Raw genomic sequence first — 19,309 nt, forward strand, 5'->3', positions numbered from 1 at the left:
AGGGCTGGACATCACCATGATGTCATACATCCAGCTCCTCCATACACCTGCACCTCTTATATCTTAGGTATACCTACATCCCACTTACTCTTCTATTCCAGCATCTGATACCGAATCAAACACCGCTTTACACTAAACCAAACCAAACGAAACCAAACGACAAATCACACACCATGCCCTCCAAGAAAATCCTCATCGTCCTCAGCGACGCAAACTCCTTCCCCCTCCACAAAACCTCCGGCGAAACCGTCTCCCAACCCTCCGGCTTCTTCCTAATGGAACTCGCCAAACCACTCTCCAAACTCCTCGCCGCAGGCCACGAAGTCGTCTTCGCCTCCCCCTCCGGCAAAGAGCCCGTCCCGGACCCAAACAGCGAATCCCTCCTCGCCTTCGCCGGCAACTTCTACGAGCGGGCCCGCGAAAACGAGCTGCTGGAAAAGATGAAGAAAGAGAACGGGTTCACGCGCCCACGGACATTCTCCAGTATTTCCGACGAGGAACTCTCATCGTTCGCGGGGGTGTTTATTCCAGGCGGACACGCGCCCCTCGCTGATCTCGGCTCGAACGCAGACCTCGGCCGGATTCTGAGGTATTTCAATAAAGAGAACAAGCCTACGGCGGCGATTTGTCACGGGCCGTATGCGTTGCTTAGCACCAAGAGCGCTGGGGATGGGAACTTCGTGTACAAGGGGTATAAGATCACGAGCTGGAGTGATGCGGAGGAGAAGGTGATGGAGACGATGCTGGGCGGTGAGATTGAGAAGGTTGAGTCGAAACTTAGAGAGGAAGGGGCGGAGATGGTGAATGGGGTTGGGGAGAAGATTGGGCAGACGACGCTGCATCGGGAGTTGGTGACGGGGGGGAATCCGATGGCGGCGGAGGAGTTGGGGGAGAGGTTTTTGAGGATGATTAGTGTGTGATCTATTTTTCCTGTCTTTTCTTGCGGTTTATGCTTGATGGATGGAAGATATGTACAGTAATGATATTGCAGCGTTAACATTAACTTAGTAGTACAGGCAATTTATGACAGACAACCAACTCCAAATCAATTAGCTCCATTAAATGCGTAAATGCATGTATATACTCCGGAGTATGGGGTACTATATCTATATGCAAGATCCAGCGCCAAGTCGACGTATACTGACTGATTCATTAGTTGTAGCGCTCTAGCAGATGTTCCGACTCCTCGAAGGTCTCGCCGTTCTTCGTCTGCCGGTTGCTGTTGCGATGGCGGCTGCCGGTGGTTGGCACGGGCTTCTCGAGGCGGGTCATCCACAAGAAGATATCCTCGGCGGGCAGGAGGAGCAGCCAGATGCGGTTGATCAGGAAACACAAGGCGACGGAGAACATGGCGACGGTGGCATCGAGCCAGTAGTGGTTTGCGGTAGCGACGATCACCGAGAGAACGAGCAGGGGATAAGCGATTCCGAGGAAGACAAACAGGGCGGTTGAGGCCATGGACCGGAGAGTGCGGCGGCCACCGTTGAACGCGGACCAGAAGTTGGAGTGGTACATGAACGTCCCGCCAATGACAAAGGCGTAAGTAAAGTGCAAGCTGGGCATGGCTGCCAGCTGATTGACCATTTTACCGCCCACCCAGACACTCTCGGCATTTTCCTGGCGAACGGTATCGTGGAAGTTGAAGGACTCGGGGAGCAGGCGAGGAGGCATGCAAGGATAGAAGCAGAAGACGATGAAAGCGCTAAAGTTGCCGAGTGTCATGGTGCGGCGGACGATCGCGAATCGGTCAAAGTCGGGGGCAGCCCAGTAGTACCACGAAATGAAACTAAACAGTCAGTCCATTACTCTCTGAACAAAGTTCCTAAACTTACGCGACGGTTCCAGGAATATGGACTAATGAGTAAATTCGGTTGAAAAAGGTCATCCACCCGTGATGGTTGGTCAGGAAGAATGCCTGGAAATCGGACTCCTCGATCGGGAAGAAGATGCTGAAGATCGAGCGGTGTTCCAGATCCAAAATCCCAATGCCATGATCCTGAGCAAGCTGCACCACGTCCGTTCCAGCCGGCGAGAGAGACTGCGCAATAGCCTTGGTGCACGAGTAGAAAGCGTAGTTCAGCACCCAGTAGAACATTTCCACCAGGAAGGGAAACTTTTGCACAATCCGGCTGTGGATATGGTTGGCGAAGCGAGAGGAGTTTGGCGTCCTAATCACAAACCACCCGTATACGCGGCGCTTCGGCTCGTGAGGGTCCTTGCGGCCGCTTTGCTCGTCTCGCAGGGGGGTCGCGGTGGCTTCGACGTCTGATTTGAGGAGTTCGCGCTCGGCGACGGGGTCTCGGTTGCCGAAGACGCTATAGTGTTTATACCGATTGACATAGAGCGATGTTAACATGATGCTGACGACGACCTAGACAAGAGAGGATTAGTTACGGACAAAGGAAAAAAAGGTCTGGGGGAACACACGATCGGTTCGAGCCATGAGTGGGAAGCGAACTGGGGCTTGCCCAGATCGATCTTCTCGGTCGCATTTGCCGACATTATGTGATTGTGAGGATAGCGAGACGAAAACAATGCTATTTCATGTGTCTTGAAGAGCCCGTAGGAATTGACGAGCTGTAGCGCCGCTAAGTGAAGGGAAGTCCAAAGACAAGTCCGCACGTGAGGGACAGGGACAAGGGCGGAGGCGGAAGGAAGGACGAGGAAAAGCAGTCGGAAACAAAAGGATCACGCTTTCGGAGAGAAAGCAACAAAAAAGGGCAAAGAGAGGGCCCGAAGATGGAGATGGAGAGAGCAAAAAGGGGAGAGAGCGAGGAGATTGAAGGGAGCGAAACAGGGATTTCGAGAGTCGTCAGCCCAGTCAGCGGAGAAGGAGATGCACCGCCGAGGTGGATCCCATCAGCCTCAGTGCGTTGGCGATTTATGCGCGTTCGAGTATACTGTATGTATGTCTTGGTTTTTACTTGAGAATCGATCCTAATACTTATTGATGCATGCTCTCGCCTCTATTCATGATGAATATTCTCTGTACTCTGCTCGCAACATTCTCCCTCACTCCTTCAGGCAATCCATCAGGAGACCCGCCGATCATCGCACCGCCATCTGCCGGAAGCTGCGGAAGCCTTGATTGATTGGTCCCTCGTATCCGCAATCCCCTCCTAAAACGAGAACGACCCTGCGCTCAAACACTGCCCGTCCAAGCCTCAGCCAAGAGTCTCTTTACCTCCGGCCTCCGAGAGGCAGTGAGGCACAGTCGTGCTTATGCTGCATTATGACGGAGTTTGCTGGCCAGAATATCCAGTCCATTGTGCCCGTCTTCCAGGAAAATAAGCGATCCTAATGGTCACGTGCCTCGTATACTTGGGAGAGGAGCGGAAGTAAAGGGGATTGCTTGCAGCTGGGATCTGATATGTTTGCTTTGGTGAGTATCCATGGTTAAGACAGGCCTTGATTCTTCTACAAGCTCATGTCTCTGTCTTATTGTGTGCGTGCAAAAGCGCTTATGTACAAAGAAGTCGAGGTATGCACGTATATATATTTATGCCCTTCGACCTGCAAGACCACTACCTAGCAGAAAACCACTTGATATTATCATCATAAACGCCATACCAAGCCCCCATAAAATACAAACTCTATCCAAGAACAACCTGCCCCTCTCCCTCTCCCATCTCACCAAGTAGCTCCTCCTTCTCCTCAACCTCCATCGCCGTAACCGTCGGCAAGCTCACCACCGTCCTCGTCCTAGTAGGAACCCCATCCCCCCAAACCATCACCGTCGTCGCCAACGCCTCCTTCAAACTGGCACTAACACTCTCATAAACCCTCCTCCCCTCCGCCGGATACGACGCCGAAACCGTGACTCTGGTCCGCGTATGTCTCTCCTCACTCTGCAGATCCCACAGCGTCGTTGTCGTCGCTGTCGCTTCCTCACTACCACCACCATCACCGCTGTCAACATCACCGCCACTGCCCTCGGTAACAGCAACAACAAGCACAGCCTCATACCAAACCACCGTCTGCGAGAGACAGACATCCCCACTCATCTGGAAACACTCCAGGCCCTGCGGACAACAGCGGACTTGTCCGGCGTGGAAGAAGCAGTAGTCTCCCGGAAAACAATGTTCAGACGCGGAGCAGCAGTCTTGTGTTGAGGGGATGCAGGTGTTGGCGCATTGTTTGTGGGTTGGGGGGCAGGTGAGGGTCTCGGTATCGGGGAAGGTTGAGAGGTCTATGTAGGAGGAGTTAGCTGAGGCCACTTTCAGTCTGGTTTGAGGTGTGTTGGGTACTTACCGAGGGGTGTGATGAAGCCTTTCGTGTTGGGGTGGGGGTGTGTTGGTTCCGAAGGAAGTAGATCTGATTTTATTGTGTGGACTTTGAGAGGTCGGAAGATGGCATGATCGCTTGCAAGCGCTAGGGAGGAGAGAGAGAGGAGGGAGAGGAGCTGGAGGGTTTGGTAGAGAAACATGGCTTTTCGCTGTGAAGGCATAGAGGAAGAAGTATAAGTTGCGACGAAAGCGACGATAACAACGAGGATAAAACCGACGAGATCTCGAAGACAAAACTCACTGCGAAAAGACCTCAAGCACTCCAGACTTCATCGCAGTTATATCGCAGAACCCCTCCAACGCCCCGTCTTTGACCCAACAGCATTGTCTTCCTCAGTTCTATATCCGGAAGCGCTTTGTTTCCTGATCTAGCAGACAAAGGACTAGCACATGCATGACGATATGCAATGTACAAGGATCGGCCCGTCCACGGCGGCTACAGCCTGTTGGAATGTTCTCCCGGTGATAGTTGGAGCTTGAGAAAAAGTACGGTATAGCCGCTGGGATGCGGTCTCGAAGCGCTGGCACAGATATCCTGGGTTTTAATTGGTATGAATGACTCGCGGGAGAGGATGAAGGGGTGAGGGGCTAAAGGATGGAAAAAGAAAACATAAGTACCAACCCAACACCAACACCGAGTCTCGACCTTCTAGACTATTTCAATTGGAAATGTAGTGGCTCTACCCGCCGGGGATTCTCAGAGGCAGGGATTATTCCCTGCTCTTTCGGCGCGTAGACGGCACGATAGACAAGGACGGTAATAGAGACTGACCAGGGCACGTCTCAGTTAACGCTGCCGAGCCATCGAGTACAAAACACACTGAGTGCATAAATCATTTATAGATGGTATATACAAAATGTCAAACTATATCCAAGGCTACATATATAAGATCGAACATCGTCGTCGCTGCCACCGATTTATAGATCAAGGAAAGGCCCAACCACCGGTATGCTCGCTAAAGAACCCATCGGGATCATACTTTGCCTTGATCGCCTTCAACTTCTCGTACCCGCCATAGGTCGTCAACGGATTCTGATCATGCGACGCATCATTGATAAACAACGGCAAACCCTCCGCAGGCGGAACAGCCTCAACCAAATCCTTGAAACTTGCTTGCGCCTCCTTATACGCCTTATCGGAGAGCAACGGCGACGCAGTCAGGAGATAGTTAACCCAGAACCAAGGCCCATCAGGCATCTGCATGGCATTGCCGCCAAAGTTCGAGTTCGAGGCGTCGGTCAACGACCGCGGGACGGGCTGGATGTCGAAGGAGGTGATGAGGTATTTGCCCTTGTTCTTGTCGCTCCACTCGCGCCATTGCTCGTAGAGGTCGTTCAGGGTGTCTGCGCCCTGTGCGTTGCCGGGTTGCACGGTGACTCGGAAGGTGTTGCGGCCTTTGCTGAGCTCCGCGCTGCCGGGGAGGGGCATATTCACGACGCCGTTGTAGTCTGTCTTGCCGAGGGTGTTCATCAGGTAAGGGATGGAGGTAAAGTTCTTGAAGGCGTCGCCGGGGTCTTCGCCGTCGTACACGAGGAACATGGTGATCGCTTCGTCGAGGTTGATGTCGAGGTCAGGAGTTGGGAGCTTGATGTAGGTTCCGATGATCGCGGCCTTGGGGTCCTCATTGTACTGGATGAAGTCGCTGATCGCGTCGAGCACGGCCGGGTTCTGCTGAAACAGGTAGACGACGACACCGGCGTAAAAGACGTCCGAAGGGTGCGATTGCACGGTGTACTTGGTGACAACGCCGTAAGCGTTTCCGCCGCCGCCGCGGAGACCGTAGAAGAGGTCGGCGTTCTCGCTCTCAGACGCAGTCACGATATCACCGTTGGGAAGGACGACCTCGAGTTCGCGGAATGAATCGCAGGCCAATCCATACTGGCTGGAGAGGTAAGAAAGACCACCGGATAGCGCAAGTCCCGTCCCGACCCCCGCGAGGCGAGCACCCACGACGGTGCGGTTCCACTGCGCAAAGTACTCGTAGATATCACCAAACTTGCCACCGGGCTGGTACGTCGCGAGGGTCGACTCCTCGTCGTACGACTTCTCTGTCAGCGATGACAGGTCAATTAACACTCCCTTGTCGACAGAAGAGTAAAAGTCGTTGGGGTTGTGACCGCCGGCCTTGATCGCAAAGCGAGAGTCGGAGGCGCGAATCGCCTTGATTGCGACCGATACATCTTCGGCAGATGTCGGATAGACGATGCAAGAGGGCCTGAACTTGCTCTGCTCGGTGTTGAAGTAGGAAGTCCGAGACTTGATATAGTTGAGGCTCAAAACACTGGTCACCACCGTCTTCGACCCAAGCGACTGCGTCAGGTTTCCGCAAGCTTCAGGACCAGGACCGGTGGCCTTGATGAAAGCCGAAGTAGGAGCAGCAGAGAGGATCAAGGCCAGGAAGGCATACCCCGAGAGGCTGGCTTGGTGTAGCATCTTGCTGCAGGGAACCGGATAACGGCGCGATCGTATCCAAAGTTGCACAGCGCCTCGTGGGGAAAGCTGCTGCGAATAGGGGCATTTCGAGTGCTAAATAGTCTGCCATTGCTGACTCGATTTAGAGTGAAATCCAAGCAACAAAGAATCCACTTTCAACGTATCAATTTGATCCCCTCATTCTGCAGGCGAAGAAATACCGGCCTTGCCTCATCCAGTCGGAGACACGGGTGTACGCGAAGAAATGGCCAGGGCAGCGATACGCAATACGGCATGCTTGGAACTGGCCGAGCTGAAAGGCTGAAACCTCCAAATTTCCAGGCAGGGCTCCGCCCAAAAATGAGATCGGCGAGCCAGCGTACAGACGCCAATCCTATTGGTTGGCCCCTGATTAAAAGTCAGGGCCAAACTCCACCATCAGCGCCTCAGTCAGCGGGGCTTTTTTGAATCTCGGCAGAGCTGGACTTGCGCTGGAGGACTTGAGGCTGGAGAGCACAGAGTGACAGAGCATCGGGTGTTTCGAGGATCTACCGAAAGACGAATTGAGCATCTGGAGATGGCGGTAGAAACGTTGAGATGTAGATGTCTGCTGCAAAATCTCACGAGTGGCGTCCGGTGTCGATTGTTTCATCCATCTGCCGGTCGCTTCGGCTGTCTGATAGCCTATTTCACGTGCCCCCGTGGGGTTGGCATCTTGTTTCATGATTCGAATATTCGAGCTTCAGGGTAGATCAAATGGCAACAGATGCTCGGCCTAGGTTTGTAACTCATGGAGAGACTTCGGTCGCAGGTTCCGGTATGGTGTGTGGTGTGCGTGTGCAAAGGAACTCCATGCTGCTGTGATGCCGAAGAGAGCCAGTCGTACATCGGCACGGTCGATTGGGTGCCTCAGATAGTCCTGTCTCGGGGCAATATCTAATAGAGAAAAACCCGAAGTATCATGTTCTGGCAAGATGTGTTCCATAGTAACCAGGCCAAGACTCGTTGTGTTAAGAGCGACCGGGTGCATGTGAGGTCGAGGTTGACAACCCCTCTCTGAAGACGTCTTAGGTCACGAAATATAACTGCCCCTTGTCCTGTCTTCGCCATTTCTCAACACGACACGCTGTGGCCATTCGATCCAGCCCAATTTCTCCTCACCCAGAACTAATCGTGACATCGCCACAAAGCGCTGAGGCAGCTCGTGTGCCCACCACTTGTTAGAGCATGCGCGGTCGAGCGCGATCGCAAAGTGGGCGAGTACGACCATTGCATATGCATTGCCTTCTGCGATCATCTTGATGAAAACGGGGGATAGTCGGATATACCAAGTGAATACACTCTGGATATCGTCCAGTCGCCCCGCAGAGAGTTGTGCGTGGATATCTGACAGATCTATGGGCAAAGACTCGGAATAGGTGTCGCGTCGGTCGGACGGTAGGGCTGTCAGCTGAGTGACCATGGCGAACGTATCGCGGAGGCTGTTCAGTGAGTCGGAGAGGACATGCAAGTAGGCTATGGGTGTATTTGGGTCGTGTTCCCAGAGACGACTTAGCCTCGCTAGATGCTCGTCTTCTATTCGCATCCAACGTATAGAGGGCTCAATCAACATTGGTGGGCTCATCCGTTGAATAGAAATGGCGAGAGGGCCAGACGAGATCCATTGCTGACAATTCCAGAAGATGCCGAAAATATTGTGGATGCTGTGGGCGACTCGCGCAGCGCTGTTGGTAAGACCTCTGATCGCTTCTGTCCTCATTGACGGCTCCTGAGCTTTTTGAAGCAAGACGCCACATTCCTCATTAACGTTGGCAAAAGTGAAGAGAACCACAAACATCGCAAAGCCAAAGAGCGCAGTAGAATTCTCTTTGGTGATATTCTTGATCGTCCCCAGGTAGCCCGGAAGAGCACTGTTGAGGTGAAAGGCGCTTTCCGTGAGCAACTTGCCCGAAGTCGCCGGAGACAGCGTTCCAAGGTGGATATAGGCGATGCTCAAGAGGCCATGGCCGACAAATGGATACGAAGTTGCTAGATTTATGAAGGCGTCACGTAGGATATCCTGAATAGCAACGTGAGGTGAAAGCGCCGGAGCCGTGTATGCCTGGAAATGGCAGAAGAGCTCAAGATCGCGCGTATTGCTGCGACAGAATATCAGGCCTGTTCGCGTCTGGGAAATCTGCGGTGGTATTGACGGGGTAAGAGCGCGTGAGGGATTGCTGGCTGTTGTTGTAAGTTGTTGACTGGTGGTGGCAGGCGCGAAATACTTGAAAGAACACTCGACGCGTCGTTGAGCGCAGTTTCCGCATAGAGGCTTTCTCTCATCACACTGTTTGCGTTAGTTCCTTGCCTGCGGAAGAAGAGAGTCCAGTGATAGTTACCTTGATTCTCCGTTGCTTACACGGAACACAGCCGTACCTTGATTTGTGGTGAAACTTGCGGCCGCGTTTGGAGGAAGAGTGCATGCTGGACATTTTCAAAGCTCAAGCTACTCCAACTCTATCCAGGAAGTCGAATTGCATTGATCATTGTCCAGGGAGTGGCAAGTGTACTGGGAGATTGGGGAAGATCCCCCGCGAGGACGATCGAAAGAGGGGTTTAATAAGGCTGGACCCCTCGCCAATCACAATCCACTAGAGTTTCACCTTAACGGCCTTTAATTGATGAGCTTAAAGCCACCCGACATGTCCATTCTTCAAGTAGGAGTAGCCATTTGGTGATCGAGACTACGCACTCACACAGCGATGAGTCAAACCTCATACAATCTCCAAATTTCGGTGATCAGCGTTGGTTTCAGGACACAAATTGGCTCATCTCAACGAAAACACCATTTTCGAGCCGAGGACCTCGTTTTCGGTTGCTGAAGAACCCTGTCTAACGAGAGACTGTAGGAAAGAAACGGGAGCTGTGCCACAATAAAGCGAACCTTTGTAGTGTTGAGGCAGGGGTATTGTATGGCGCAGATAGATATCTCGTGCATATTGGGCAGAGTATCAGACCACGTCACAGCAAGGTAGGATGAAAGAGCTTCCAAGGGACTTGTAAGCAGTAAGATCATCATCTGGCAGCAGGATACTGTCCAAGTCTTGTTAAGACCATCTAAGGACTCTCAGGCACAGAGCCCTCGGAGACCGAGGCAGGCTCATTCGGGACTGTTTTTCCGCGACGGAAGTTTATTGATCCAGGACCAAGACCACTAGCCAAGAGTGGCTAGCGTGGTTCTTCACCAAGAATGCCAATTCAGTCAAGCTTCGACTCTCTTCCAAACTCCTCCCTCTGTGAGGTTTCTGCTTTGATTCACCCTCAGAATTCATCAGGATAACCGAAATCCCATCTCTTAAACGTATCCTCCATGTCGATGCCCTCCGGAGAAACAGAACCCCTTTCGGCCATCTTCCGAAGCGATGGCTAAGCGCTTTTCCCCAGTCAGAACCAACCAATGCAAGGAAAACTGGATCCTCTCGGGCCGGACAACCAAGCGATGCCGACTTGGCCGCTCTGACTGGCTAATCCGGCCCGATTTGTGGGATACCTTGACGAGCATTCCTCACCGGTGACGGCGGCAAAGCCTTCCCCATGGTAGAGCGATTAACCCCCGCTGCTCCTTGCTCCCTGTGTCAGCGCCGACCCCGGCGGCAGATTTTTCGGCCTCCAGATCCCTTGCCCAGGCGGATAAGAGGGAGCTCCCTGGGGAAAACGCTCCCCCGGACAGTCTCTCCTTGCCAGATGCTGTCTGGGAGCTCTCTGATTTGATGTATGACCTGCAGCGTATCGTGAGCTGGCCATTCCAGGATGCCCCGGATGTCATCGTAGCGAACCCCAAGCAATTGTGGAGAGAGGGCTGGAGTTGACAAACCCCGAAGTTTTTGCGGACGGTGGACGCCTTTTAGAAGCTGTGCCCACCCCATGGCATTCTTCCTTCGTAACAAACTTGTTTGATCTCTATCTTGCCTCTTCTTGTTCAACCAGAGTCATACACAATCATGGGTGTTCTCACATTGGTTGAGGACCGGCCAACGCCAAAGGCTGTCTACAACTGGCGCATCTACGTCCTGGCCCTTATTGCATCATGCGGTTCAAATATGATCGGTTATACCTCAGCCTTCATCGGGACGACCATCACCTTGAGCTCATTCGAAGAAGAATTCGGCTTCAACAATAAGACGACCGAGGAGGTGAACCTGATCAGCGAGAACATCGTGTCTCTGTTCATTGCTGGGGCTTTCTTCGGAGCTATCTTCACCTATGCTCTTGGTCATTTCTGGGGACGCAAGTGGAGTTTGGTGGTTGCTGCTGCTGTCTTCACACTGGGTGCTGGCCTACAATGTGGAACAAAGGGATCTAGTGGCCTTGGGATCATGTACGGCGGCCGTGTCCTGTCTGGACTGGGCACTGGTATCGCTTCCAATATCATCCCTATCTACATTTCCGAGCTTGCGCCTCCTGCTATCCGTGGCCGCCTTGTCGGCCTTTACGAGTTGGGATGGCAAATCGGTGGTCTCGTCGGTTTTTGGATCAACGTGAGTACCTTGTCACCAAGGCTGTAAGTGACGCCGCTAACCTGGTTCTGCTATAGTACGGAGTTGAGATGCACATGCCTTCCACTCATCAGCAGTGGATTATCCCCTTTGCCGTTCAGATCATTCCTGCCGGGTTGCTCTTCGTCGGAGCCTTGTGGATCAGAGAATCTCCTCGCTGGCTCTTCCTCAAGGGCCGTCGTGCTCAGGCCATGGCCAATCTCTGCTGGGTCCGCCAGCTGGACGAGAACGACATTTATATCACCGAAGAGGTAGCAGCTATTGACCAAGCTCTGGAGGAGCAAGCATCCACTGTCGGAATTGGGTTCTGGAAGCCCTTCCAGGCCGTTGCTCAACGCAAAGCCATCATGTACCGACTCTTCATCGGATGCATGCTCTTTTTCTGGCAGAACGGATCCGGTATCAACGCGATCAACTACTACAGCCCGACCATTTTCCAGAGTATCGGTGTCTCTGAGACCGACGTCGGTTGGATGACCGGCATCTTCGGTGTCATCAAGGCTGTCATGACCTTTGTGTGGCTTCTCTTCTTGGTGGACCAGCTTGGACGACGAAACCTCTTGCTCGGCGGTGCCATTGTCGGATCGGTTTGCATGTGGGTTATCGGTGCTTACATCTGTGTTGTCCGCCCCGAGGAGAACCCGACCGATCATCTCAATGGTGGTGGTATTGCAGCCATCTTCTTTTTCTATTTGTGGACTGTATGTGCCCATCATGTCCCTTACTGTACGATACTAACTGTCTCTCCAGGCCGTCTATACCCCAACCTGGAACGGAACACCGTGGGTTTGCAACTCGGTACGTTTCTTCCTTATACTCTTTACAGATGAGCCACATTCTAACGGCACTAGGAATTCTTCGACCCGAACATCCGCTCCCTCGCACAAGCCGCCACAACCGCCAGCAACTGGCTGTTCAACTTCCTCGTCTCGCGCTTCACAAAGCAGATGTTCGCCAAGATGCACTACGGAGTGTATTTCTTCTTTGCTGCTCTCTCCTTCCTCGCGTTCTTCTTCGCCTTCTTCCTCATCCCCGAGACCAGCGGTATTCCGCTTGAGGCTGTCGACCGTCTGTTCGAGATCAAGCCTGTCTGGCAGGCTCATAAGAAGTTGAAGGAGCAGTTGAAGGAGGATGAGGAGCAGTTCCGGTTCGAGATCAAGGAGGGTGTTTTCGGAAAGGAGGGGAATGAGGGACACTCTCATGTTGAGAACCCGTCCCCTTAGATTGAGGTGAAGCGTGCAGTTCAGATTGATGATTGATAGATGCTTGCGTGTATAGACATTGATAGAGGAATCTATGATCTACTGATCATTTCCCAGCCCATAGCCACGAGTGCGAAATCCCCACTCAATCTGCACCGTCTCATCAGAAGGGGCGATAGCTGCATCACCACGAAAGCAAAGTCATAAAAGTCATATCTCAATGTCTAGCCTTGTCTTAAGACAAAATCCACCACAAATCCTACCATCAGCAACCCACTCTCACCACCCCATCCATCTACCTCAATCATCCTCCATCCGGTCCAACGCCTCATCACACCACCCATCCGCAACCTCATTCTCCTCCCTCGGAATCCAAACATACTCAATATCCCCCAACTCCCGAACCCGATCATCCAACGCAGAAGCCTCCTCAATCAAATCGCGATTCGCCACCTCCCACCCTCGCGAATTTACCCAGCCATTATTCGCCCACGTCCAAATCCAATCCGTCATACAACCCACCGCATACTTCGAGTCGGTATAGATCGTAACATCCAGATCCGGCTTCTCGTCATCCAAGCTCTCCCACTTCTCCAACACGTGCTCCAGAGCAAGAATAATGCCGGTGATCTCAGCCCGCTGGCTTGACGGTCGGGGGTTGGAGTTGCGCGGGAGACAGCGCGTTCCACCGCGGTATCGGCCCCATTTGTTCTTGACGGCGTAGGCGGCGGCGCCGATGGCCCAGGGGCGGCCGTTGCCTCTGCAGCCGCCGTCGGTGTAGATGTCGATGCGGTAGGGCATGCTGGGGTTGGAGTTGGTGGCTTGGCTGTTGGTGATCTTAGTTCTGTGTGGATAGTATCGAGGTACCATGGGGCTCGATAGACTCACCTCTGAATGGGGCGTGGGGAGCTCTCCGTCGCTTGTGTTTGTGTTGGCAGTGGGAGAGACCGTACGAGATTGCAGTAGACAGAAGCGTGGAAATGCTTCACCCAAAGGGGTGTTCAGCTGTTAGGGAAGAGGGATAGACGTTGCTATTGCTTAATATGTCCACTTCACTTCAGATCAACACAGAGAAGAGGAAGCAATGCGCATCTTTTGTTTGTGGTGTAGTCACGTGTATTAGGTTGTGTATAAAGCCACGAGCCACGTGACTGAACGATGACTATGGTAAGCATACCTACAGGACAAGGTCGACGGTGTTCTTTTTCTCTGTGTAATGCTCATCGCCCGTGAGTATCTGATTGTCGGGGCGGGGATCTGATCTGTATGTAAATCCCCCACTCCTCCGTTGGAGTAGGTACCCGATGAGATGACTCCAACTTGTCAGGCACCCAGGAGAAACAACACCTCATCACCGTTCTTGACCCCGAACTGACATGCTGCATTCAGCGTTCGCAGCAACCGATTAGGGCTCTGATCTCAAAAGTGTCCCGATACCGCCGGCGGGGGTGTTCCGACCGTCAACCTGTCCGACTCCTTGTCCGTCTTGGATTTTCTTGGGAGGCATCAATGCCATCCAGCAATACGAGACATCGAACCAATCTCCATGCTTTCTCCTGCACTGCCACGATGGTTCACTGGCGCCGAGTTGTGGAAATAAGGTTATCGCTCTGCCTACCGGAGAGTCTATCCACCCGGGATATGTGGCTGTGGTTGTATCCTTCTTGGATGCTGGAGTATAAAGTCTGAAGGAACATCTCATAGCAACACAGTGAAGGTGGAACACAAGAAGACAATAACAAATACCATTCCAATAATGCAGACATTCCTCTACCTCGCCCTCTCCGCAATCCTCGTCTCCGCAGGGCGCTGCGCCCCCGGCCCCCAGCAGCCAGACCCCTCCCCATCTATCATAACGCCCCTCTTCCACGCCCAATTCCATATCGAGCCTCCTCTAGGCCCAATCCCCGCCCCCGCAGGCGGACGTATAAGTTTGCTACCCGCCCCCAAATTATCTCCATCAACTAACATACTATCAGTCGAGCCCATCCCGCGCGGCACCGTAACCGGCGCCATCAACGGGACAATCACCTCGGGTTTCGTCGCACCGATCCTGTACTCTCCCCTCGGAACAAACTTCACCTCGACGTCTGACGCATACCTGTATGGTGTGACGGACAGCGGCGAGGTATTCTACGTACAGGCCGCCGGGATCGGGAAGAATGGGAAGAGCGTGGCGAGGCTGAGCATTGAGGCTGGGGGGGCGTATGAGTATCTCCAGAGCGAGTTTGTTTTTGGACGGATTGTGACGGATTTCGTCGGTGGGCGGGCAACGTTGGAGGGGTTTGTTGTTGCTCAGCCTTAGGGTTGGGTGAGGTTATGCCGTGGTGAGGAATAGGGCGATTGGGACTGGTTTGATCTACGACTTCTACGCTTTCTGATGTGATTACTGCTCGACTCTGGATTAACTCTGTGGATTCGTTCTGTCAAGTGTATCGTACCGTCTTTTCGAAGAGATCGATACTTCAAAAGCGTAGGCGGTTGCCCCTATCGCTGGCGCTCAACCTGGCTACTATATTGAGGATACGCGCACAGTTCAATAGCATTTCGATATCAAATTCATATTCCTACACCCCGCACAATCCTCCCCATCTAAGCCCAAGTACTCGGAAACGTAACAAACTCATACTCCCTCCCCCGGCGAATCAACTGCTGATCCAGACCATTCACCCCAGCACTCGGAAACAAGAACCTAGTAAAGTACGCCTCAGACCAATACTTAACCGGCACACCAGCCGGCACAAAAGCAACATCACCCCCAATCAGCTGCGCAACAGGGTAATTCGCAATCTGAACCGACAGCTGGCCCTCAAGCACCTTGAACGCACACGCACCCTCAAACCTCCAAGTCGGGACGGTGACATTCTTCGGCGTCTGGCTAATCGAGATAGTCGAGAGCGTAAAGTTCAGCGAACCCGATTGCTGCGGCGAAACAAGCGGCGCGACGATATGGTATCCAGTCTGGCTGTTCAGGCTCTTCGGGCCCCAGCCATTAGCAATGAAGTAGGGTTTCTTCGGTGCACCAAGCTCGTTGTCTCCATCATGCCACACCGACTCCTCCGGCGCAGCCCCATTCGTCTCGATATCAGTGCGATGCTCGAAGTCCAACTCCGCATAGACATCGAACGTCTCCAGGGTCGAAATCAACTCCGCGGGCGGACCCGCCGCATCAGTCGAATTATCCACCTGTGGGATATACGGCGTATGGGTACTCGCCGTATAATTCGTGCCCAGGAAAAAGAACAGATCCTCGAATCCACCGGGGAAGATCGTCCCCGTCAACTGGGTATCCGGGTCCAGGATCTGGAACGTATGCGTTGTATTAGGGACGACGGAACCGTAGTCACCCGGGTACAGGACACGGGTCTGCTGCGTGTCGTTGTCCTTCTGCGCCCACAGCTGAAAGCGGCCCTTTGAGTTGTAGAAGTTCTCGTAGTGGCGGGCGTGGTGGTGCGGGAGGACGCCGAGGGCGTTGCTGTGGGGGGCGTTGGTGTCCATGAGGGTGAAGGCGTTGTCTGAGGATGGGCCGGTGACCATGAAGCGGTAGGTTTGGGCCTGGACGTTGACGGCTTGGGCGTTTGCGTAGGAGCGGATGATATAGGGTCTAAGATGGTCTGGGGCGTTTTCAACGAAGAGGGAGGTTGGTTTGCTGGGTGCAGCGAGGGCTGCTGGGGTGCCGGCGGCAGCGGCGAGGAGGAGGGTATTGACCTTCATTTTAGGAGTAGGCGACGTGCGGGGGTAAGGGACTGAGGAAGATCGTCGTACAGCGGTGCCTGGCGCTCCCTTTATAGTCTTGTAGGGGATGATTTCATCACGGGCAAGATGCCGCGGAGTCCGCAGAGGTAATCTCGCGTGGCAGGAGTTTGCTTGAACCGGACGGATGCCCCACGTCCGGCTGCATGAAACGGTGCCCTAGACCGAGTCTGCAGGATTCTATAGAGCTTAGCATGGCAGTAGACCCACGGATATTCCTGGTTGAGGTGGGTGTTGTGCTGATATAAGCGGAAGTTGGAGGAAAGCAGGGGACATCCATTCCAACCAGGAGATCTAATTGGTTCACAGGTTGAAGATATAGGTGAACGACTCGAAATTTACTCAAGAAAATGGAGAATGAAGAAAAGGAGGACCATCTGGTGAAGATCATTTACTAGAACTGGAGCCATGGCCGACGGTTGAGTCCGGGAATGACGTATCACCGTCGCTCGGAAATCCCGAACCCACTATACACACCGGGACACCCGGCTCTCTGCTCTACTGTGCTTCACCTTCGTCTCAACAAGGTTACAGATCGGGCCTCCAGTGCTGATGTACTATCTTTCCGGCTGCTCTCGAATGGCCGTACATCAGGCTCACACGTCGCGTTCGCCGCCGGAAGCCTGCCCTCTAACAAATACCCATGAATATTCTCAAAAAGACAAGACGACGCACTGAGCAGCGCAGTATGTCCCACCGAGTTCTGCGTCAGGACCACCGATCCCGGAAATACCGCAGACATTTTATGCGCACTGCACCATTAGCTTTGGCTCGATATATCCGGAGACATGTAGACATACCCTCTATGCGGAGTTACCGGGTCGAAAGCGCTGGTAACGAAGAGGATCGGATTTTTCGTCTTTCTCCTCTCAAGGATCGAGGAAGGTCCTAAACAATGGGTTAGTATCCAGTCCTATCTTAAAACAATCGGGGCACAGATACATACTTTCCAGCCTAGCACTCGGAACAGCCTCTCCCTCAAAAGCCCTACACAGCACCGGATTCCCATTCGTGGGCCAAACCTCCCCAAAGAACGCACTCTGATCTGTCAAAGTATCTACAAACTCCTCATATTCCTCGATCGTGGTATATTTGTTTTCCCCGAAATTGTCCACGCAGCTGATAATCGTATTGACGTCCTTCGTAGCGGTACTATTCAAACCTTCGATAGCATGATTGCACGGGCTCGCGACTAGAGTTCCGCTCATGACTGCCGCGGTGTAAGCTGTCGTATCCCCCTGCTCAAGACCAGCTAAGATCGTAGCAAGACTCGGAAATCCCTGGAATGGAAAGTACATGCTCCGAAGCACGACTTGTTTGAGGTCTGAGTACGTCGCCAGCATCGGAAGCGGACATGCATCTCCTGGTAAGATCGGGATAGGATTGTACCGCAAACGCTCAAGAAGATTATCCAACCGTGCAGCAGTACGCTGTACAGACGGAGCCCAAAACGGACAGATCTCCTGACCAGCCTCAAAACAAGACTCGAAGAACGCGGCAAGGACCTCATCCGTGTCAAGAAGATTCGACTCCCAGCCCAGACCATAGTAGTCCTCTGCATCGACAACCGCATCGAGAATCATCCGACCAACACGATCAGGGAAGAGATGTGCGAATGTCGTCCCGATGACAGTTCCGTAGCTGATCCCGTAATACCACAGCTTGGCTTTCAATTTCTTCCGCCCACTTGCCGCCGCCTCGGCCTCGATATACGAGAGCAAGTCCCGCGCAACAGCAGGCGTGCTCACGAAGGACGCAGTGCCATCCTTACCACCAACAGTGGCAGAACAAGCCCTGCCGAAGATCTCTGCAGCAGCAAACTGCTGCCCGAGGGAAGTCGCTGATGCATTCGTCGTATCGGGATAATACAGCCGCTCGAACTGCGCTCGCTGTTGAGGGTGCGCAGGCCAGCAATTGACCTCTGGACCACTACGTCCGACGCCGCGCGGATCGAAACCCACGATATTATGTTGTCCCTGGGCAAGAGCCGTTAAGGCTGGGTCTTGCGTGAGAACGAGATCGATTCCTGATGTTCCGGGTCCGCCTGTCGCTGATTAGCTTGATCGAGCTGGGTATGATGAGGGATGCATACCAGGGTTGAGAAGGAGATCTCGAGTACCATCTGATACATTCGTTGCAGCAAACTTTATGAAAGCAATCGCAGTGTTTCCGCGAGAAGGGTCGCCGTAATCTAAAGGGACCTCGAGCCTCGAGCAGGTAAAGTTCTCGAAGCAAGGGGTCCATGTGAGGGTTGGTGATGGTGGAAGCTGGCTGCGGTTAGCGAGACTACCTTTCGTGTCAGGTAGCAGAACATACCGAGCTCCAGTCTTTCAAGGTAATATCTGGAGTGGAAGACAAAGCGGCAGTCACGTATAAAAAGCATATCGCAATAGCAAAACAGCGCAATAGACTCGCTGGTGAGGCCATATTCGTCCGAACCCGCGGGTAGGAGTGAATTATCAAAGCGTTCCTAACAGGGCATGATCGGGAAATCCAAGACCAATATATACCACCCAGCCAAGTATCTATACGAGGTCGCAATGTCAGATATTAAATGGCATTGGGGGCTAAATGGACTGAAGGGAATTGTGAGCTCTCCCAAGGCATTAGCGTTCGGCCGGCGTCTCTGGGTTTCTGCTCCTTTCGTATTAGAGGAAACACCAGGATTCGTCCATCGTTACAGTGTGGCTGCAGTGTTTAAATAATTGCCCATGTTGTGCCGCCGTCGATCTGAATACGATGCAGAATGTCGTCCGGGGTCAGCTGGAATGTGACCACGCGCCGAAGGGACCACCAACAAGGGGCCTCCGCTCAGGGACTGACTTTTCGTCGCCCCTGGGCATTTGAGGCCCTTGATCCGCCATTGGCGGGGATGAATCTGCCTCCTAGCGGGAAGAATGGCTGGCTGCATTTGTGTTACGTCGGAGATCATATTGAAGCTGATAATTGGAGTGATAATTGAGGACATTATCGTCAGGAAAAGCCACAGCTGAAAAGGATTTGTAGAGGAACTCTATAGAGGGAGTGGCCATGTGGTATATACTGCCGAGGTTTGTTTGTCACAGTGCATGCATAAGCGATTGGTGTCAAGGGAACTTCTTGAAAATGAGGGTGCAGAAT

The 19,309-nt window shown here is 53.0% G+C and overlaps 10 protein-coding genes across 10 annotated transcripts; 3 read left to right on the forward strand and 7 right to left on the reverse strand.

Moving 5' to 3' along the window:
* The first annotated feature begins 33 nt into the window (after window positions 1-33).
* On the forward strand, window positions 34-957 carry BJY04DRAFT_199217 (type 1 glutamine amidotransferase domain-containing protein). Its single transcript, XM_073712733.1, has one exon. The coding sequence runs from the start codon at window positions 174-176 to the stop codon at window positions 918-920; it is 747 nt and encodes a 248-aa protein (XP_073566742.1). The 5' UTR covers window positions 34-173; the 3' UTR covers window positions 921-957.
* Window positions 958-1,152: 195 nt separating this feature from the next.
* Window positions 1,153-2,502, reverse strand: BJY04DRAFT_222604 (phosphatase PAP2 family protein; the record flags this gene model as incomplete). The annotated part of the gene is made up of 3 exons (XM_073717442.1): window positions 1,153-1,786; window positions 1,833-2,371; window positions 2,428-2,502. The coding sequence occupies 3 exons, from the start codon at window positions 2,500-2,502 to the stop codon at window positions 1,153-1,155; spliced, it is 1,248 nt and encodes a 415-aa protein (XP_073566743.1).
* A 756-nt stretch (window positions 2,503-3,258) lies between these two features.
* BJY04DRAFT_199220 (uncharacterized protein) lies at window positions 3,259-4,454 on the reverse strand. Its single transcript, XM_073712735.1, has 2 exons — window positions 4,252-4,454; window positions 3,259-4,189 (listed from the first exon to the last, which is right to left on the reverse strand). Exons 1-2 carry the CDS (start codon window positions 4,445-4,447, stop codon window positions 3,594-3,596), a joined length of 792 nt encoding a protein of 263 aa, XP_073566744.1. The 5' UTR covers window positions 4,448-4,454; the 3' UTR covers window positions 3,259-3,593.
* A 656-nt stretch (window positions 4,455-5,110) lies between these two features.
* On the reverse strand, window positions 5,111-7,062 carry BJY04DRAFT_199221 (uncharacterized protein). The gene has a single exon (XM_073712736.1). The coding sequence runs from the start codon at window positions 6,718-6,720 to the stop codon at window positions 5,212-5,214; it is 1,509 nt and encodes a 502-aa protein (XP_073566745.1). The 5' UTR covers window positions 6,721-7,062; the 3' UTR covers window positions 5,111-5,211.
* Window positions 7,063-7,388: 326 nt separating this feature from the next.
* BJY04DRAFT_231213 (Zn(II)2Cys6 transcription factor) lies at window positions 7,389-9,161 on the reverse strand (the record flags this gene model as incomplete). The annotated part of the gene is made up of 3 exons (XM_073719467.1): window positions 7,389-7,413; window positions 7,818-9,025; window positions 9,078-9,161. The coding sequence occupies 3 exons, from the start codon at window positions 9,159-9,161 to the stop codon at window positions 7,389-7,391; spliced, it is 1,317 nt and encodes a 438-aa protein (XP_073566746.1).
* Window positions 9,162-10,460: 1,299 nt separating this feature from the next.
* On the forward strand, window positions 10,461-12,636 carry BJY04DRAFT_138362 (sugar porter family MFS transporter). The gene is made up of 4 exons (XM_073708639.1): window positions 10,461-11,216; window positions 11,273-11,935; window positions 11,985-12,032; window positions 12,086-12,636. Exons 1-4 carry the CDS (start codon window positions 10,680-10,682, stop codon window positions 12,455-12,457), a joined length of 1,620 nt encoding a protein of 539 aa, XP_073566747.1. The 5' UTR covers window positions 10,461-10,679; the 3' UTR covers window positions 12,458-12,636.
* A 100-nt stretch (window positions 12,637-12,736) lies between these two features.
* On the reverse strand, window positions 12,737-13,237 carry BJY04DRAFT_222609 (putative ribonuclease H1; the record flags this gene model as incomplete). Its single annotated transcript, XM_073717443.1, has 1 exon — window positions 12,737-13,237. The coding sequence occupies one exon, from the start codon at window positions 13,235-13,237 to the stop codon at window positions 12,737-12,739; it is 501 nt and encodes a 166-aa protein (XP_073566748.1).
* Window positions 13,238-13,515: 278 nt separating this feature from the next.
* BJY04DRAFT_199228 (uncharacterized protein) lies at window positions 13,516-14,923 on the forward strand. Its single transcript, XM_073712737.1, has 3 exons — window positions 13,516-13,700; window positions 13,826-14,367; window positions 14,416-14,923. The coding sequence occupies exons 2-3, from the start codon at window positions 14,193-14,195 to the stop codon at window positions 14,739-14,741; spliced, it is 501 nt and encodes a 166-aa protein (XP_073566749.1). The 5' UTR covers window positions 13,516-13,700; window positions 13,826-14,192; the 3' UTR covers window positions 14,742-14,923.
* A 105-nt stretch (window positions 14,924-15,028) lies between these two features.
* On the reverse strand, window positions 15,029-16,150 carry BJY04DRAFT_231214 (quercetin 2,3-dioxygenase; the record flags this gene model as incomplete). The annotated part of the gene is made up of 1 exon (XM_073719468.1): window positions 15,029-16,150. The coding sequence occupies one exon, from the start codon at window positions 16,148-16,150 to the stop codon at window positions 15,029-15,031; it is 1,122 nt and encodes a 373-aa protein (XP_073566750.1).
* Window positions 16,151-16,697: 547 nt separating this feature from the next.
* Window positions 16,698-18,616, reverse strand: BJY04DRAFT_222612 (Alpha/Beta hydrolase protein; the record flags this gene model as incomplete). Its single annotated transcript, XM_073717444.1, has 5 exons — window positions 16,698-16,941; window positions 16,990-17,077; window positions 17,136-18,233; window positions 18,282-18,456; window positions 18,506-18,616. The coding sequence occupies 5 exons, from the start codon at window positions 18,614-18,616 to the stop codon at window positions 16,698-16,700; spliced, it is 1,716 nt and encodes a 571-aa protein (XP_073566751.1).
* Window positions 18,617-19,309: the final 693 nt, after the last annotated feature.

The sequence above is a fragment of the Aspergillus karnatakaensis genome, assembly GCF_047715665.1.
Source record: "Aspergillus karnatakaensis strain CBS 102800 unplaced genomic scaffold BJY04scaffold_61, whole genome shotgun sequence".
NCBI lineage: Eukaryota > Fungi > Ascomycota > Eurotiomycetes > Eurotiales > Aspergillaceae > Aspergillus > Aspergillus karnatakaensis.

Coding starts and splice junctions, on each gene's coding strand:
- BJY04DRAFT_199220 (XM_073712735.1), bottom strand. CDS start 4,447: ATGCCTTCACAGCGAAAAGCCATGTTTCTCTACCAAACCCTCCAGCTC. Junction 4,190..4,251: donor AGGCTTCATCACACCCCTCG/GTAAGTACCCAA, acceptor CCTCCTACATAG/ACCTCTCAACCTTCCCCGAT.
- BJY04DRAFT_199228 (XM_073712737.1), top strand. CDS start 14,193: ATGCAGACATTCCTCTACCTCGCCCTCTCCGCAATCCTCGTCTCCGCA. Junction 14,368..14,415: donor CCCCGCAGGCGGACGTATAA/GTTTGCTACCCG, acceptor ACATACTATCAG/TCGAGCCCATCCCGCGCGGC.
- BJY04DRAFT_199217 (XM_073712733.1), top strand. CDS start 174: ATGCCCTCCAAGAAAATCCTCATCGTCCTCAGCGACGCAAACTCCTTC.
- BJY04DRAFT_138362 (XM_073708639.1), top strand. CDS start 10,680: ATGGGTGTTCTCACATTGGTTGAGGACCGGCCAACGCCAAAGGCTGTC. Junction 11,936..11,984: donor TCTTTTTCTATTTGTGGACT/GTATGTGCCCAT, acceptor CTGTCTCTCCAG/GCCGTCTATACCCCAACCTG. Junction 12,033..12,085: donor CACCGTGGGTTTGCAACTCG/GTACGTTTCTTC, acceptor TAACGGCACTAG/GAATTCTTCGACCCGAACAT.
- BJY04DRAFT_199221 (XM_073712736.1), bottom strand. CDS start 6,720: ATGCTACACCAAGCCAGCCTCTCGGGGTATGCCTTCCTGGCCTTGATC.